The sequence below is a fragment of the Miniopterus schreibersii genome (genome assembly GCF_964146895.1).
Source record: "Miniopterus schreibersii genome assembly, chromosome: 3".
Lineage (NCBI taxonomy): Eukaryota > Metazoa > Chordata > Mammalia > Chiroptera > Miniopteridae > Miniopterus > Miniopterus schreibersii.
Window position 1 is genome coordinate 20,759,690 of NC_138103.1, and position 19,657 is coordinate 20,779,346.

Below are 19,657 nucleotides of genomic sequence, written 5' to 3' on the forward strand. Positions count from 1 at the left end.
TGGGGCAAAAGAACAGATGTTATTCAAAGGTCACTGGGCTTGAGGAGCTGGACTTCTTTGAGGAGTAGCCTGACCTTGACCTTGTCATCAGTTAGTAAATTGCCCGGCCATTCATTTCTTCACACTGCCCATCTATAAATGGGACCATCACATCCGTTTAAATCCCAATTACTACCAACCCTGGGAAGTCATCACTTGCTTTTTTCATTCCACTTGCTTAATTTCTTCAGAGAAGTGTTTGCTTTGTCTCTGATTCATTTCCACCTTGAGCAATGTGACTTATGAGGAAATTATGCAGCTGCATTTTGTATCTCATTTTGGTCATTTCAGTAATTGTTTCTGAGACACTGTTTACCTCCCCTAGTCCCATCCCAAGTATAAACTGCCTTTTCTGGTTGTTTCATCAGAGAGAAATGGGGAAATGTTTGTTTTCTTTATATGAAGAGGAAAGGAAGTAAACAAACAACAATAAAAACTAAACTAAAGCCTAAAACCAATTTGATGACACCCAGGCTGTCCTATGCACCATTTTAGTAATATTTGACTAGTCTCTCCACTTGAAAACCAGTAATTCTTGGGAGCTGGCCTAGTTAGTGCACAACTAAGGGAATAATTATAAATCCGACAAATCCATTATTTGAGAGGCCCATGCTGATGTTTCAGGGACTACGAAAACTGGAAGATTGTTTGGCTCTTAAGGGTACTTTCAAGGATTGTTTTGGTTGTAGGTAACTGAAACCCATTTAGCCAAAAGGGGCTAGTGTTTAAGGATTCTGAGGTTATATTAGTTAGGGTTCTCCAGAGAAACCCAGTGGGAGATATATATATAAAGGAGATTTATTATGAGGGATTGGCTCATGCAGTTCTGGAGGCTGAGAATTCTCATGACCTGCCAGGATAATTCAGTCTGAGTCTGGAGGAAGGCCTGAGAACCAGGGGAGCAGATGATATAAATACCAGTCTGAGGGCAGGAGAAATTGAGATGAGATGTCCCAGTTCAATATGTGAGATAGGAAAAAAAGATGAATTCCTCCTTCTTATGCCTTTTATTCTATTCAGGCCCTCAAACAGATTGGATGCTGCCCACCCACATTGGAGAGGGTGATCTACTTTACAAAGTCCACCCATTCAAATGCTAATCTCATCTGGAAACACCCTCACAGACACACCCAGAAACAATGTTTAATCTGTGAAACACAAAATTAACCATCACAGGGGTGTCTCACATACCCAGGAGTTCCATTAGAATTCAGGAAGGGATCAGAGCCCTTTGTGAGCCAAGGAGGTTCCTTCCTCCACCCCCATTTCTCATCTGTGTTTTTCCCTGTTATGTCACTTTCATTCTTCTCTCACAGAAGAGTGGCTTTTTCTGGTTTTCAGAGAAAAAAAAACTCGTGGCAAATAGCTACCAGGTTTATGTTTTAAGAAAACAGTTAGATTGAGACTGGAATCTTAATCTCAGTACCAAAGTCTGGGAGAGGAAGCCTGTTGGTTCACTAGGGTCAGATGTCTGCACCTGGTCCAATCAGATGTGGGAGATGGAGAAGGGTGGGTGTATTGTTTTATGAACATGACCATGTGGATGGTCAGAGAAAAGACATTTCTCAGGAAAGGTGGCATTCTAAGTTTTTAAAAAAGTGCATGTTGCATTGTGCTATTAATTAAATTTCATACTACAATGGAATCTTGTTACCCTTCTTTTAAATAAAGCTGAGATGGTCTACTTCAGAGCATAGTCCAGTTTAGGGGGCCAGATCACTGGGGTTTAAATCCTGGCCCCAGTATTTGCTGATTGTGTGTCTTTAGGCAAATTACTTCACCTGCCTCTGTGCCTTGGTTTTCACATCTACCAAATGGGTATAATAATAGTACCTATCTGATAGAGTGGTTGAGACCATTTAATGTATTAATATAAATTAAAATGTTCAGAATTCTACCTGGCATATAGGTAAATAATATCTATTATTATTCTTACTATAAAGTTCATTTCAATTATGGCTTAGATTATTTCTCAGATTCTACAAAAAGTAGAAGATGCTTGAAAGAGAAGTTTTGTGATTATGGGAAAATAGGGCTAAATAACTATTACTAAAATTGAATATATCATTGCTGTTGCCTTTGGGATTATTACTTGAATTCTAGATGGCATTTTTGGTTTATAACCTTAAAAGCTTAAATAGGGCTTTCTTCTAAACAAGCTTACATAAAGAATTAGCAATTCTGCTAATTACCTGGTAAGAAAAATCAATCACTTTACTAAGTTTATCAGTATAGTAAGTTTGGACTTAAAGTCCTAGTTTATAAAAGGCAAGTGACAGAATCTCTTTTTCTGGATGTCTAAAGAATCCTTAACCACAGGAGTCTGAAAACCTTTTCTGAAAGAGCTAATAGTAAATATTTTTGTCTTTGAGGCCATATGGTCTCTGTCCCAACTATTCAACTCTGTTGTAGTGTGAAAGCAGCCCTAGGCAATACATAGACAAATGGGCATGGCTGTGTTCCAATAAAGCTTTATTTATGGACACTGACATTTGAATTTTGTATAATTTTCACATCATGATCTATTATTTTTCTTTTGACTTTCCCCCCAACGATTTAAAAATGTGAAAACAATTCTTAGCTCACAGGCTGTACAAAAACAGGCAGTGAGCTGGATTTGGCCCTCCGGCTGCAGTTTGCAGACCTGCATTAGGAAATGGTTGAGTTGGCATTCTGACTGTGTGCATTGGGAGATGGTTGTGCTGGCATTCTGACTGTGCCCATTAGGAGATGGTTGTGTTGGCATTCTGGCTGTGCACATTAGGAGATGGTTGTGTTGGCATTCTGGCTGTGCACATTAGGAGATGGTTGTGTTGGCATTCTGACTGTGCACATTAGGAGATGGTTGTGTTGGCATTCTGACTGTGCACGTTAGGAGATGGTTGTGCTGGCATTCTGACTATGTGCAGGGGAGAGACAAGGGGACTGCCCTAGATCCACAGCCCTGTTATCCCAGAGGCATTTCCTGCTCCTCCTTACACATTTCTCTTAGAAGATGTAGAGTATCTGTGGGACTCTCTTGGTTATATGTCAAAGAAAACTCAAGCCACTTAAGCAAAAAGAGAATACACTGGGATTTCTTACTCTAGGAGTGGCTGATCCAGGGGCTCAAATTACCTCACCTATTTCTCTTCATCTCTTGGCTCTTCCTCCCTCCATGGTTTGCTTTCAGAATCCATGTGATGGCAGGTTCGAGTCCAGCTGGAAACCAGGAAGGATTTCTGTTCCCTAAGAGTTCACACAAAAGTTCTAGACTAGATTACTTGTGTTTTGTTATTGGGCCTCATGCCCACCTGAACCAGCCCTAGTGGCAAAACAGCTCCACACCTAGGTGAGGTCAGCCTCACAATCCCCAAGACCTGGGAGTGGTGCCTGAGTTTGGTAATAGGAGTCCTATTACCAAAGAAATGTGAATGGATGCCAGGAGGCAGAATCAACAAATGTCCCCTCCACATGGGGCACATCACACTGTGACATTTAGAATCTAAATGCCCTGAACAAAACGAGTGGAGTTGCTGCCAGGAGCAGGAAATTGTCACTCACACCCCCTCTTCTGGAAGGATTTGCTTGCCTTCCCTTTTGCAAAATTCTTTTTGCAGGTTCCAGTTTCTCTTGGAGCAGACCTGGGCTTGGCAAACCCGGAGCTTCAGAGAGGTTTACTTTTCATATTCTGTGCAATCGGGTGGCTTGGACTCACAGCATTCAGTTGATTCAAATTCTCTTTAGGGGAAGTAGCGACTTGAATAGCCAAAGGCCTGGCTCAGCCACTCACCCCTTCAGTAAAGGCAGACAGAGCTCAGCCTTTTAGCTGAGTTCAAAATAGCTGTTTCCTGATGTGGGCTTTCCATGATTTCTCTTGGGGCTTTCCAAGCTCAGTGGGTATTGTTGACAGTTTACCCTGCTCCTCGCTACACTGCAGAGTCTTTTTCTACGTTTGCCCAAATATAATTCACCACCTCAAGTTTATCGCACGGTAGGCCTCATTCTGACCCTGTTTACATTTTCCTCTTAGTGGCCCCTTTCAGATTCAGTATCTTTTTCTCTCATCCTTTGCCAAACCAAGACTGTGGCCCTCTGTTAACTGTATCCACCACTTTAAGAGGTGCCAGGTAAGTGTGGGGAAGGAAAAAAACATCTTTTTCCTCTACTCATCCTGGGCTCTCTGGCTGTTGCCATATAAATTAGACTGACAAAGGACAAATTAACGGGAGAAAAACAAACAAATTTATGAGCTTGTGCCTTGCACCTATATGTCTGGAGCGCTCAGTGAGTAACTAACTCGTAAGGGGGGTTAGAACTTGGGCTCACTTAGCACCTTAACCAAAGAACAATAAATTTTTAGAGAAGTGATAAGACAAGGGAAAAGAACTTTGATATCCTTACGGGAAGGAAAATAAATGGGGGAAACTAATGGAAGGTAAGGACTAGTTAGAAAGTTTGTTGTGTAGATTCCTCTGGTGCCATTGTCAGGCTAAGGATCTATAGTTATTAAGAGATTAATTTCCTTCCTGGTATAGAGGGAGGAAAGACAGGTTTGCAGATTTATGTCCTGCTTTTAGACAAATAGGGAGAGGGCAGAGAGCTTTCCTTGTATTTTTTTTTTTCCTCTCAACTGCTTTCAGCTCAAAATAATTGTTATGCCAAAGTGACGTAATTTGGGGTGGCATATTCTGTTACCCTTGACAGGACATACTCCAGGGTTAAATGAGGCCTGGGCTGGTGTTTCAGACTCGGCGTTGTGTGCCTGGGAGCATGTGCCCCAAAACACTCTGCCTCCCTGGGACTTATCTGTCACACCCCAGGCCAGTCAGCCCTGTCTGTGGGGACAGGATGGCCAGCAACCTCGGGGTTGTCCCACCCTCTGCTAAGATCCACGGAGAGTGGGAGTTGCAGACAGCTGTGGCTAAGTTGTAAGGAGTGGCAAGCATCTGCCTAACTGCAGTAGTGTGTCCATTGATTGCATTTATTTTCTTTTTTTGCATTTATTGATCGCTTGCTATGACCAGGCCCTGGACTAAGCACTTTGCACACATTATCCTGCATTTAATCCTTCTACCACTTTCTGAAGCAATAGCAAGAGGCTGGTCTTCCTACATCTATGCTTGCTCTCTTAACAGTGCACTTCTTGCCTGGCCGGGTGTGGCTCAGCGGTTGAGCATCGACCTAGGATCCAGGCGATCGGGGTTCGATTCCGGGTCAGGGCACATGCCGGGGTTGCAGGCTCCATCCCCAGTCGGCGGTGTGCAGGGGGCAGCCAATCAATGACTCTCTCATCATTGATGTTTCTATCTCTCTCTCCCTCTCCTTTCCTCTCTCTGAAATCAATAAAGATATATTTAAAAAACAAAGAAACCCAAAAAACAGTACACTTCTTGTGGGAGACAGTGACTTTTAAAAACACTGCCAGTTTCATCTCTTCCCGGCTTAAAATTCTGTTTGTCAACAACTGGGAATAAAACCCAAATTTTTCGCCACAGCTACAGGCTCAGCATCATCTGGTCCCTTCTTGTCTCTCCAGCCTGTAACATTCCTCCCCTTTTTCAGTTTGCTCCACCACATGGACCTTCTCTCTGTTCTTGAACAGGAAGCTTGTTCCATCTGCCTGTAGCATTCTCTCCTTCCTTCTCCTCAGGCCTGCTCCTTTTGGTCATTCAGTGTCAGCTCAACTGTCACTGTCTCAGAGATGTCTACCCTGACACCACTTTCTGAAGGAATTACCTGTCAACGGCTTTCTAGCCCAAAACTGCATTTTACTCTCTGCATAGTCCTGTTAACTTAGAAGATATTGTTTATCTTTTTACCTGCCACCCACCTTCCCCACTAGGACGGACGTTTCATTTCTGTGTGCCTAGCTCCTAGAACATTGTCTGGCATATGGTAGTTACGTTGAATAAACGAGCCCCCGAATGACATATGAGGCCAAGTCATATGCCCAAGGCCCCACAGAGGAAGGACCACCCAAAGGGGCAGAGCTCTGAGCTTTCAAAAGGGATGCAGAGAAAATAAAAATCAGTGCCTAAGAGAATCATCCCTTCTGGCTGAAACTTTGCTTCGCTTTTGTGCCTAGTTTTTTGTTTTGTGTTTTGTTTTGTTTTTGCATCTTCATGTTTTGAAACCAGGCTGACCCTTGGACTTGAACACTCAGATTTTGCATCTCTTGCAGGACTGTTGGGGAACCAGTCTTTGCCACACCTCCAGTTCCACCTGGAACACACAGAATTTCTGAGTTTCTGCCCCACTGGCATGTGATCCTCTTCATCTTTTAATGAGGGTTGATTTTTTTTGTAATTATAAAAATAGCATGCTCTGGCCTCACGGAAGTGCGTGTGACTCCCCACCTTGTAAGCGTGGGCTGTGCTTAGTGACGTCCTTCCAAAGAGGAGAAAGTGGTAAGGCGTAGGGGGGAGAATGACTGCACAGTGGAGAAACCCGACAATCGCTGCTGAGCCGCATGACCCGCATCAACATCAACAGTGACAAGTCATCCTTACAATATGTGCCCTTGACGGAAAGCGATGAGAATGACAACTTCCTTTTGTGGTCTTTCTCCCGCAGACCCATAACCCCAGTCTATCTTTAGAGAAACATCAGACGCATCCCAACTGAGGGACATTCTATAAAATATCTGATGAGTACTCCTCAAAGGTCATCAAAAACACGTGACAGTCTGAGAAACTGTCCCAGCCGAGAGGAGCATAGAGACATGATGACTGAATGTCATGTGGAATCCTGGGTGGGATCCTGGGACAGAAAAAAGGTGTTAGGTAAAAACCAAGGAAATCTGAGCAAAGCATGGACTTTAATTTTTAAAAAATCCCTTAGTATTTCCAGCCCTGATGCTTTTGCCTGTGTGATTGATCTCTCTGTTTAGGACCTTGTCTTCTCATGCTGCACTTTTTTTTTTTTTTTTTTTTAAAGAGTAGTTTATTGATTTTTAGAGAGAGAGGAAGGGAGAGGGAGAGAGAAGGAGATACATTGATGTGAGAGTGGAACATCAATAAGCTGCCTCCTGCATGCGCCCTACCAGGGATCGAACCCACAACCCAGGTATGTGGGAATCAAACCAGCAACCTTTCCGTGCACTGAACGATGCCCAACCAACTGGCTGCACTGGCCAGGGCTCATGCTGTGCTTTCAATCCAGCATCTCCATTTCCATATTTGCCTCCTTTCTCCTGCCATGATCCGACTCTCCCTCTGGCTTCCCAGCTTGCAGTCTGTGTTGGTGAACATTGAACTTGGCCCGCCCTTGTTAGCATGTAGTCCAGACACAGGCCTCTCTGGCTGATTTTCTCTGATCCTCAAGCATCCCAAAGCACACCCCAAACCACCCCCATTTATCCCACACTATTCCCCAGTCTCAAACTTTCTGAATGAAAATAATGCTCTCCAAGCAGTTTATCTCCCCAGTTAAGTTTTCCTGCCAGTGAGGGATGAAATGAGCCACATGATTTCCAGGCTAAGCAATTTTTAAAAACTGAAATATTACTTTAGACAGTCTCAATTTATTTTCCTTTAGATTCCAATCATTTTAGCCCCAGCAAGCATGGTTTAAAGCAGTGACATCTGGTTCTCTGTCCATCCTTGCGTGACCCAGGCCCTTTGCTTACTTCTGAATTGGTTTATAAATTGGAAGCATTAGGGAGTCTTAGTAAAGATCATGAATCACAGTTCAGGATAGATTCATAATTGTCAATATTCATGAAGCCTGAGATTCAGGGCTGGAGGGTTGTTTTTAAAAAAATGAAACTTGAATAATAGTTCGATGAACCTGCAGAAGTGACAAAAAACATTAGTTTTTTATGCAGTTTTAATTGGACAGTTGTCTTATTGTTATTTCAGGGTCATTGATTTTCACAGTTTTAATTCAGCATCTCTAACAATTGCCTTTGAATTAGGAAGAATACTTTACTCTCTTGTGTGGTCTCAAAGGACCTCAGAAATGTAACAGTTTGGTGACTCATTGAAGGTCATTTAGAAATGTTGAGGTGAGGACACCAAGTAATAATAATAAAAAAGATGTTATAGATTGTTAAATAAACTGCCAGAACTCACGTGTCATCTCCTTCAAAGCTTCACCCTGGAGGTAACACACAGATTATTCAAATAAAACTCCTCCTGGCGATGTAGTTCCAGTCTATGTTGAAGTCCTGGGAACATCCTCAATAGTGATGAACCTTTGGTGGAGAGGGAGTTTGATTTTCTGAAACTACCAAAAGTCATTCTGAGCCAAGTTGTGCAAATAAAGTGGGTAATCAAATCATGTGGATCTAAATGTGTTAAACTACTTTTTCTGAACAGCTCATAAACTGTTTTGAAAGCAGTTGTCAAAGAAGAGTATGTTTATTAATACTTCCCTTATTTCAGAAAGGATTTAATAGCCCTAGAGGAGTCTATGAAAAGTTTAAAAAAGGCTTGAAAAGTGTTGGTATTATTAGAAGTATAAACCATTCCAAGAGGATTCCCTGAAGGATAATATTCTAGAATATTTGTTTAAAAGTTTATTTCCATTACCTTAATATGACACCTTCCCCTCACCGCCTTACCCCCCGCCTGTGCTTGTTTTGTGGATGATGAAGTTGGGACACGTGACTTTTGGAGTTTTTCATTCTCCTTAAGAAGGCATGGTATGGGGTGGTACATGAGGTTGAATATTCCCAAGGAAGGGAGTTCTGGGAAGGGAGGTAAGGATGCGGCAGGGGCTCCCCTCCTAAGGGACTGATCTCTTTCCTGAAGTTAGCTGCTTTCCCTTTTCACGGTCATGATGATGATGATAATGATAATGGTGATGGTAATGATGGCGATGATGATAATGGTTGTGATGGCGATGATGATGATGACAACTGACATTCACCAAGACCTCACCCTGTCCTTGAGATATACTAACCTTACATACAATCTCTCACACAACCCTCACCACAAAGAGTAGCTTCTGTTATTATCCCCACTTAATAGATGATGGATAGCGAAGGAGGAGAAGGTTGCGTAACTCACCAACTATGCAAATAGTTATTATGGAATGAACAAATATGGCAAAAAAGGATTATTAGACCCACTTCACAAGTGAGAAAGGGGAAACTCAGAGAATTTAAATAACTTTTCCAGGAGCACAAGCCAGTAAGGGGCAGAGCCACCATTCCGACTTGAGTCCTGCTGTCGGCCAAGGGGTGCTGTGCCATGGCTGCTGGTGCTGAGCTGGGCGTGTGGACCATGCCCAGTGAGCAGGATGACAGTCTCACTGCTTGGTTGTCCCACCTCCTTCAGTGAATGTACGTCTCTCCCTACAGTAGTTTCTACCCTTGAGGATGATAATGACCCCATCCTGGGACTCTCCACAGCAGGATTTTTTGGCCTTCTCTATTGTGTAGACTGTAATAGGTTGAATCATGGCCTTGCAAAGATGTCTACACTCCAATTCATAGGACCTGTGAATATGTTACTTTATATGATCAATAAGAATTAAGATGTTCCCAGGAGCACTACTGAAAAAGAGGGTCTAAACCAGCGATTCTCAACCAGGGATTTTTTTCCCCCCATTTGATATTTGCAAATGTTTAAAGATGTTTTGGGTTGGTGGGAGGATGCTACCAGCATCTAGTGGGTAAAGGCCTGAGGTGGTGCTAAACATCCTACAACACCCAGGACGACCCCCACAGCAAAGAATGTTCTGGGTCCAGATGTCATTAGTAAGTACCGAGGGCGAAAAACAGGTTGGAACAAAGTGCTCAGAGGCTGCTAAGCAGAGGTGAGATAAAACTCTTGCCTGAGCTTTCAGAATGAGCCTTTAGATGGTCACACATTTTACTTCTTTACCCCCGTTTTATAGATAAGGAGACTAAGGCTTGGAGATGTCAAGTCATTTGCCCAAGTTCAGTCGTTAGAAAGAAACAGAGCCAGGATTTAAACCCAAGTTGGCTTGATTCTAGCACCTGTTTCTTTTCTTCTTCTTTTTAAAATATATTTTTATTGATTTCAGAGAGAAGAAGGGAGAGGGAGAGAGAGATAGAAATATCAATGATGAGAGAGAGTCATTGATCAGCTGCCTCCTGCACCCCCCCCCCCCCCACTGGGGATCGAGCCGACAACCCAGGTGTGTGCCCTGACCGAGAATCGAACCGTGATCTCCTGGATCCTAGGTCGATGCTCAACCACTGAGCCACACTGGCTGGTCCAGCATCTGTTTCTTAACCCCACTGCTGATTGTGCATTCTTCTAATTACTTTTATGACCTTGGTCAAGTGAGGTGTGGCTGAGAAAACAAATTTAGAGAAGCTAAAAGACATTCTCCAAGCCGCATTAGAGAATAATAACCATGGCCAAGATTCAGAAGCAAGACAGTTTCCTCAGCTGCAAAACCTTCCTTGCAGGGTTGATTGTGAAAATAAAGAGACATTACGTATGGGAAGGCACTGGGCCACAGGAGGTACAATTACTTGCAGGACCCAGTAGCATTCTCCTTCACAAGGCAGGCAGGGGTAATGGAACAGCCAGGGGCATCTGAATTAAAAGCAGTTGCTTCATCTTGGGAAATGGTGACTCATTAAAAGCAACCAGCGTTTCCCATTATATTCACAGTATAGTGAGAAGGTGAGATGCTTGGTACATCCCATAATAAGATGTTTGGGGGTTGAAATGAACTTCTTCTCTACATGAATGATTGATGACCATAAAAGGCTGGGTATCACTGGGAGGCTTTGAAATGCACCAGGATATCCGATTCCCAGTAATTGGGACTGAGATATATTTCCTGGTGTGTAGACTCTCTGTTGGGTTGATGCCAGGAAGACGTGCCTGTGCATATATACTCAAGGTGGTGAGCCAGAGAGCTGGGTCCTTGACAGAGGGTTAGTGAGGCTCCCTCTGGACCCCTCCTTTCAGAACAGGCATGGGTCTGTCAGAGTAGGAGGACCTAGAGGGACAGAAGAATGGCCCAAAGGACTAGAAGTCTGTTCTCTAGATCCGATGATCCTGATTTTGTTTCCTCGCCCATGTTAGTCTGGCTTCTTCTAGGGAAAGGAAATGTGATGGTAATAAGAACGATACTGTCCAGTCTGTATCGTTCCAGGCACTGCACGGAGCACTGGGATACATTTTATTTCATCTCCGTGGCAGCAAGTCCAGTAGGTAGGAGTCACTGTCCCATTTCACAGAAGAGGAAAGTGAGACTTGGGAATATTAAGTAATGCGTCCAGATCACACAATTGGTGGTACAGCAGGGACTTGAACCAGAATCAGTCCAAATCTATGTCAGGAGCAAGCTGCTGGTGAGCCAATGACCAACACAGAGCCCTGAAGAAAGTTTATCTTCTGACATGTAAGCCCCTTGCTAGAAGTTCAGCTCCATGGAGGCACAGATTTTGTCTGTTTTGTTTCATTCCTGTTGCTTACTGAGTATCCGACATGAAATAGGTTTTCAGTGCATATTTATTAAATGAATAATAAGACCAAATATTACACAGAGAGAAAGTTATGAAGAGAACTTTCTATGTGCATGGCACTTACATAAATTACCTAAGAGATGTGTATGATTTTTCTGATGTTGCAGATGAAGAAATTGAGGCCAGAGTCTCAGCTGATGGGACCAAGGTCAGTATGAGAGCCAGCCCTGAGACTCCAAAGTCCATGCTCATAACTGCCCCCTTCGCTTGCCCTTTTCAAGGGCTTACTTGGTTCCCACAGTGCCTGCACACACCAACTCCTTTTCTTTTTTCCTTTCTTTTTCTTTATTTTAAGTCTGTCTTGAATAGGTAAACCTGCCATGGTAAAATTTCAAACAATACAGCTAGTAGTAATGCACCAACGTCAGCGTCTTGGTGATGTTAACAGTGGTGGGAACTAAGTGAAGGGTATATGGGGAATCACTGTAGTATCTTTGCAACTTTCCTAGTAATCTAAAGTTATTCCCAAAATAAAAAGCTTATTAAAAATTTCAAACAGTAAAAAAGGACATATTAGGTAGAAGGTGATTCTCCCCAACACCGACTCCTAGTCCCCTGCATCCTCCAAGGCAGCCACTGTGGCCCTTCTCTCATGTGTCCTTCCGAAGATGTTTGAAGGATGCTGGACACCTAATAAATGACATGGGACTGAAATGAATAGGTCCACCTTCATTTAATTACCTTGGTGATATGAGCTGGTTTGAAATAATGACTCAAAGTGGCTGATTCATCTTTGGGTGAAAAACTTGACAAATGGTTGAGAATTGTCCTCTAGGCCTGAGTTCTCATATAATTTCCAATGAGAATTCAAGGGTTTGGGCCCATTGGAATTCCCTTCTACAACAGCTTTCCCAGGGGGTGGGAGGGGTACCCTGGTGGTACTCAGATACCTCTAGCATCAAACAACATTGACTTACATTGTGGGAAAATTACTCTTTTCCAATATCAACCTCTATGGTTATCAAAGAAGGAAGCCTCTATTTGGTGGTTTGTTTTTAATGCCTCTCTAGTACTTGCTAACTTTCTAATACTTGCTAATCCACCTTGTTAAGAAAGAAAAATTAGGCTTCAGTCTGAGCCTTGAGCAGCCTATACTATTTAGCCAGAATTTGATAACATCACTTTGTTTCCATTGAATTTATTTTCATGGTTATTTTCTAATTATGCCAAGTGATAGGGACTTAATATGAATGTGATATGAAATTCCCTTTAAGGAGTTTCTTTTTCTCTTCTTTCTTTTTTTTTAAAAAAAATATCTTTATTGATTTCAGAGAGAGGAAGGGAGAGGAAGAGAGAGATAGGAACATCAATGATGAGTCATTGATCGGCTGCCTCCTACACACCTCCAACTGGGCATAGAGCCCACAACCCGGGCATGTGCCCCGACCAGGAATCGAACTGCGATCTCCTGGATCCTAGGTCAATGCTCAACCGCTGAGCCATGCCCTGCCAGGCCCTTTAAGGAGTTTATTTGAATTTTTTTACTGTCAATGTAAAGAAATATTGTGTAAATTATAGCATAGGTAGTGCATTAGTCTGGTCGGGCTGCTGTAACAAAATACCACAGATTTAGGTGGCTTAAATAACAGACATTTATTTCTCACAGTTCAGGAGGCTGGGAAGTCCAAGGCACTGGCAGATCCGTGTTTGGTGAGGACCCTGTTCCTGGTTTGTAGATGGCTGCCTTCTTGTTGTATCCTCACACGGTGAAGAGCAGAAAGAAGACGCGAGCTCTTGTGCCTCTTCTTCATCATGGGGGCCTTACCCTCATGAACTTATCTAACCCTAATTACCTCAAAGCACCTACCTTCTAATACCATCACATTGGGGGATAGGATTTCAACAATTTAATTTGAAGTGGGGGGATACAAACATTCAGTCCATAGCATATGGTACATGGCTGTGATGAATTCTGTGCAGTGACTACGTGTTTAGAAATGCTCTTCCGTAGCCCTTTGACCTACAGCATGGGCTTTGGAATCATGCAGACCTGGGTCTGAGTCCCAGCTCTGCCACTCATTGGTTGAGTGATTTTGGCCAATTGCTTATATCTCCCCTGAGCCTCATCTTTTTAATCTATAAAGGGAGGGTGATAATGATAATACCTACCTGCCAAGGTATTTAGGAATGTGGTGAAACAGTGCTTGGCTCACAGTAAATGCTTAATATGAATGAGCTCTGGAGCATATTCTAGGTGCATAAAGTTATGAAGCAGAAACACAAGCAGGGGTTGTTTGGGGGACCCTGGGCTTAAATTCCTACTATGACCCATGGTTGGAAAAGACAGACCAGGGAAGACTTCACTTGGGTCCCCAGCACTTTTACCCTTCTCAGCTATATTTAAATTACAAGTTTCTAGGAGATTGCCAGGCCTCATCCCCACCACCGCCGCCGCCACCCCATCTCTGGGTAGCTTTAAATTTTTGAGATAAATGACTAAGCTTGCTGGCACATCCCAGTCATGTCCGGTGCTCAGCTCTTGTTTGCTGGTGCTTCAGCACTCACGAGGCATGCATCTCCCTGGTGTGGCATTTGGGGATAAAAGGATGGATTTAGCTGCTTCTTCCCCCAGAAGTGACTCAGCTCCTGGAAGCTCAATGACAGCAATGGCAGTTGGAGCTCTGGGGACTTCTGTGCCTTAACGTGTTGCTCTGTCTGCACAGCAGCTGGGCTCTGCCTGGAAATATGCAGTGGGGCCTCATAGAGACTGTCTTCTCTAGCCAGCCTGAAATGCTGCCTGTCTTCTTCCAGGATTTGTCCTTCTCATGGACACATTCATTAGCAGCTGTTGGATGCCTGCCTTCTAGCTGAGAAGTGTTGCTGAGACGGTTTCCATCACACTAGTTCTATCATACAAATTCACACTGAAAAGAAACCTACCATGAATGAGATTTATTTGTTCATGTACTGTACCAGCATTTCTCAGACTTCCCATGAAAGTCCCTGAGGGTAGAAACAGAGAACCTGCCTTTTTTAACAAGCTCCCCAGATAATCACCATGCCTGCTATTGCTTGAGAACAACTACTCTCCATGTACCTAATGCAATAGAATATATTCAGTTCTCTCTATAGTTAAATGATGATGGTAATTCTTAAGTGGGGAGATAGTTCTTAAATCAATATGACTGATTACAACAAGGGCTTTGGAGTAGGACAGATCTGGTGTTAAATCTCAGCCCCATCACTCCTTTTTCTGAGCCTCAACTTGCTTATCTGTAAAATGGAGATGCTACCTGTATTTACTACCAAGGACTGTTTTGAGAATCATATCTTGGCATGTGACAAATGCTCAGTAAATGTTAAATATTAGTGTTACTGGGTAAACCTGTTTGTTAAAAAAACCTTTAAAGTGGGGAAATTATAGCATCTACCATCTAGGGCAGGGGCTGGCAAACTTTTTCTGTAAAGGGCTAGATAGTGAGGTTTTGTGGGCTACATGGTCTCTGTTGCAGCTACTAAATTCTGCTGTTATAGTGCAAAAACAGCCATAAATAACATGTAAATGAATGAGCATGGCCAGTGTTCCAGTAAAACTTTACCTACAAAATCCTGGATTTGGCTCATAGCCCTAACTTGACCTTGGGCGTTGTGAAGCTAAATGAGATATGACTTATAATAAGCCTAGCACAGTGCCTGGCACAAAGCACTCACTACAAGAAAGGGTTCTAATTAATTCATATCTGATTTGAGGCCTAGGGGTTTACTCCTTTCTCCAGGGGAAGGAAAGCATCTGTGAGGGAGAGGTATCAGCCTCGTTCTCAGAGTCAAAGCTAAATCTTCATCTTGGCACCTGGAGCCTGACAGTGCCACCACCTCCATCTTCCCCCAAGGATGGAAGTAAAATGCCAACCCACGGGGTGTGATTAATTCTCTTGTCACACACTTCGCCCCAGGATGTTTTGCCATTTCCAGCATCTGTCCCTTGGAAATCAGGTTGCCCATCTGAATATGATGTGAGGAACCCATTTATATCTGCGGGGTCATTAACCATGAGCTTTTGCATCCACAAATTCACTTAATCCTCACCTGGAGGCTGTATAATGTGGTTAAGGGAAAGAGAGAGAGAGAGACAGAATGAGAGACAGAGAGACAGACCCACGGTTTGAATTCTGTCTCTGCAAAGTTCTACTTGTGCTATGTTGGTCAAGTCACTTTCCTTCTCTAAGCTTCAGATTTGTCATTTGTAAAACAGGGATTAAATGAGATAATATATATATAAAGCCTCCAGTGCAGTGTAACACACGAGAGCTATTGAACTCCATTTTTGCAAACCGGAAAGTGATGCTTTCCCCCTACATCTCCTTCTCTGCCTGGGAAAGGCCTTAGACTATTGCATCCTTTGCAACACAGGCATTCCCTCTGGAAATGCGGCCTAAAGGAATCTCTTAGATGCATGCAGAGACTTAGCTTTGAGGATGCTCATCACAGGGCTGTTTATAGTGGGGGGAAAGTTAGAAAACAACCTAACTGCCTGGAGGTTGGTGAAGTGATTCATGATACAGCCACAAATAGAAAGCTACACACAGCCTTTCACACTGCTGCTGGGGAAGAACATCTGAGGACATGCAAAAATGCTCGTGGTGTGTTAGGTGAAAGGGCCAGGTAGTAAAATGTGAAACCCTAACTTTCTACAGCATGACAAAAACCAGACCTATAAAATGGTGAATTTATATGTATATAATTTTATATACGTGTGTGTGTGTGTATACATATATGAACATTTTAAACTACTAATATTTTGACAGGTAAATAACTGTATTTACTACTTGCTGTAAGTTTGTACCTTTAAACATCAGTTTTATCCCTGCCCACCCCCTCCCCTGCCCCTGGTAACCATCTCTGTTTTTTATGAGTTTGACTTTTTGAATTCCACATATAAGTGAGATCACACAGTACTTGTCTTTCTCTGTCTGACTTACCTCACTTAGCATCATGTGCTCAAGGTCCATCCATGTCGTCACAAATGGCGGGACAGCCTCCTTTCTTGTGGCTGAATAATATTCTGTTGTGTGTGTATGTCACATTTTTTAACTCCATTCATCCACTGATGGTTCATTTAGGTTGCTTCCTTTCATGGTTATTGTGAATAATGCTGCAATATACATGGGAATGCATAAATTTATACACTGTTATATGTCAAATATATTCAATTAAAAATACTTGTATATGTATGTAATGTAGGGAAAGTGAAAACACTTAGGCTTTCTTGCCACCGTTTCATGGCAGAAGGCCACAGTTGTTTATGTAAACATGATATAGCATAGTCATAACAGATGCCCTGTTAGCTAATTTCGGACCCATGTTGGCTGAGAGCCACTATTGTCCTGGTTCCTATAAAACTGGCCCAGGACTTTCAGAGGTACAGATTGTTCCTGCTGGTTTGCAGGTTTGTGGTTTGTATGCCCGACTGGCCACCACCGGGAGAAGGTGGATTGTTCCTATGGGTTTGTGGGTTTTGTGGATTGTCCCTCAGGGTGCGGTATGCCCCCTGTGTGTGTATGCCCGGCTGGCTGCCACTGGGAAGACGGTTTCTCTGTAGGTCAGCTGAATAAAGTAAACGTCTCATCCTCCTTCACCTCTTTGGCTCTTCTGCCTCATCTAGAGTGAACCTCCCTGGCCCTGAGTGGCCACTACAGTTGGTGTAGTCCCTGGCATTACACTTGACCATAGTCTCTGGCATTACAGTATATATAATACATATAAAACATATATATTACCTTACATATGCACATCACATAAATATATAATTATAAAAATATGTATTAAAATATAAATTAATATATACACATACATACACACACATTGGAAGAATGTACACCAAAATGTTAATGGCAATATATGGTGTAATGTGTATATATATATATATATATACACACAAATATACACATACATATATACTGTTATGGCCTGCATGTCTATGCCCCCAATCCCAGTTCATATGTTGAAGCCCTAATACCCAGTGTGGCTGGTTTGAGGTTAAATGAGATCATAAGGGTGGGGCACTGATCCTATAGGATTAGTGTTCTTATGAGAAGAGATACCAGAGAGCTCTCCTCTCTCTCTGTGTGCACAAAGAAGAGGCCATGTAAGCACACAACGAGAAGTGGCTGTCTACAAGCCAGGAAGAGAGCTCTCACCAGAAACTGACCCTTCCAGACTTGATCTGAGATTTTCAGCTCCTAGAACTGTGAGAAAATGAATGTCTGTTGTTTAAGCTGCCCAGCCTCTGGTATTTTATCATGGTAACCCAAGAAAATTAATACACATGCATATATACATACATATATGCACATATTTGTAGGGTCTTTCTCTCTCTCTATAATAATGCATATGTGGCAATATATAGGGTTATATGTGTATGTTTTTTATATATGGCAATATATATAACTCTAACTAAAAATATAAGACCGGACAAATGTCCACCAAAATGTGGATAGTGGTTCTCTCTGGGCAGTGTGGTTATGGATAATTTTTTATCTCTTTTTTTTTTTTTTTGCCTATCTGTATTATCTGAATTTTCTACAACAAACTTGTATTATTTTATATTACTTACATTACTTAGTATTCCTGTAAGATGATAAGTAATAGTATTACTATAAAATAATTAAGATAAAACTTTCTTCTGCCTGTAGTTGCACTTGGTCTTGGAGGCTGGGACAGGGCAAAGTGGCCACAGTCCAGGAGTGCAGAGGCTTAGGAGCCGGGAACAGTCTGGGACTGTCAAGGCCACATACACAATCCTGAGCAGGTTTTGGTGAGCCCACCTGAGCATCCCTTGCCATCGTAAGTGACAGGGTTCCCACTGAAAATGTGTTTTCCAGTTTCTGAAAGGCCTTTTCATACACACACTTGCATTGAAAGCTGAGATCTGTGTGCCTGTGCCATGTATGAAGGTCGCTGGATCAAGTCTGTTCCCTGGAATGAGGGAATTCTTGCAAACCAGTGCAGACTCAGGGGCTTGACACCTGCGTTTCATGTCTCCCCCACAGATCAGCTGGACATCATCTCCATGGCAGAGACAACCATGATGCCGGAGGAGATAGAGCTGGAGATGGCGAAAATTCAGCGGCTCCGGGAAGTTTTGGTCCGACGGGAGTCAGAGCTCAGGTTTATGTGAGTGTCTGGGGAAGCGGCTGAGAAAAGGAAGGGAGTTCAGGGGGAGGACACCCGAGAACCTAACATTTACTGTTGTTTATTGCGTGCCAGACACTGTGATAAAGGCATTAGGAACATTACCCCCCAAAATCTTATTTGATTCTCACTACTGCCTAGAGAAGTAGGTATCATAATCTTGTGTTTTAATCAAAACCCTGAAGTTAGAATTGAATTCAGGACAGTCTGACTCCAAAGCCTAAGTAATTCCTATGTTACCATTGTGAAGAGAAGTGAAAAGAGAGAGAGAGAGAAGAGAAAGGAGAAAGAGATGGGGCCAGAGGTGGTGCCCTGTGCTGGGGTCGTTAAGAACATACACTCTGGGTTCAGATAGGCCTGAAATTAAAAAAAAAGCTGGATGAGACTGAGCAGGTTACTTAGCCCCTCTGAGATTCAATTCCTTCATTTGTAAATTGGGGGGGAAATAATAATACCTTTCTCCTGGGGTTGTCAGCAACCTTAGTGTCACATGATTTGAAAATCTGTTGTCTACCGAGCACAGCACTCCTGAAGAATTACAGGTAGTCTTTCGAGAGAAACTGTAATTTTAAAAATTGAGCTCTGGCAGATAAATAGTGAGAGTTTAAAAGTGAAACAGAACAAAAACAGACCGTTTAAGAGGAAAATTTCCTGCACTGCCTGTCGGCTCCCAACACAAACTCCACTAGAAGCAGCAACATCACACCTTCCAGGCATGTGCTAAGCACCTCTCACCTGCTCCACCACTGATTTCTCTCAACTCCATGAGGCCGGTTATGGGATTATCCCATTTTGCAGATGAAGAGACTGTTTGCTCAGGAAAGCTAACTTGCTCAGGGTCTCCCAGCTAGTAAATAGGGGAGTTAGCATTCAGACCCAGCATTTCCTGCTTTCAAAACCTATATTCTCACAACTACATTATAAGACCTCTCTCACCCCCATGAAATGGACGGCAGTATTAACAGCTGCCATTTATGTAGCTCTCTGCATAGGACAGACCCTCCGCCAAATGCACGTCCCCGATCCCTTCTCACAGGAGCCCTTAGAGGA

The 19,657-nt window shown here is 42.8% G+C and overlaps 1 protein-coding gene across 1 annotated transcript in view; it reads left to right on the plus strand.

Moving 5' to 3' along the window:
- BMERB1 (bMERB domain containing 1) overlaps positions 1 to 19,657 on the plus strand; it is a 98,558-nt gene that overhangs the window by 35,912 nt on the left and 42,989 nt on the right. The window contains exon 2 of the mRNA XM_081132918.1: positions 18,466 to 18,589. Coding sequence (XP_080989044.1) covers positions 18,466 to 18,589 — 124 coding nt within the window. The remainder of the gene's footprint in view (positions 1 to 18,465; positions 18,590 to 19,657) is intronic.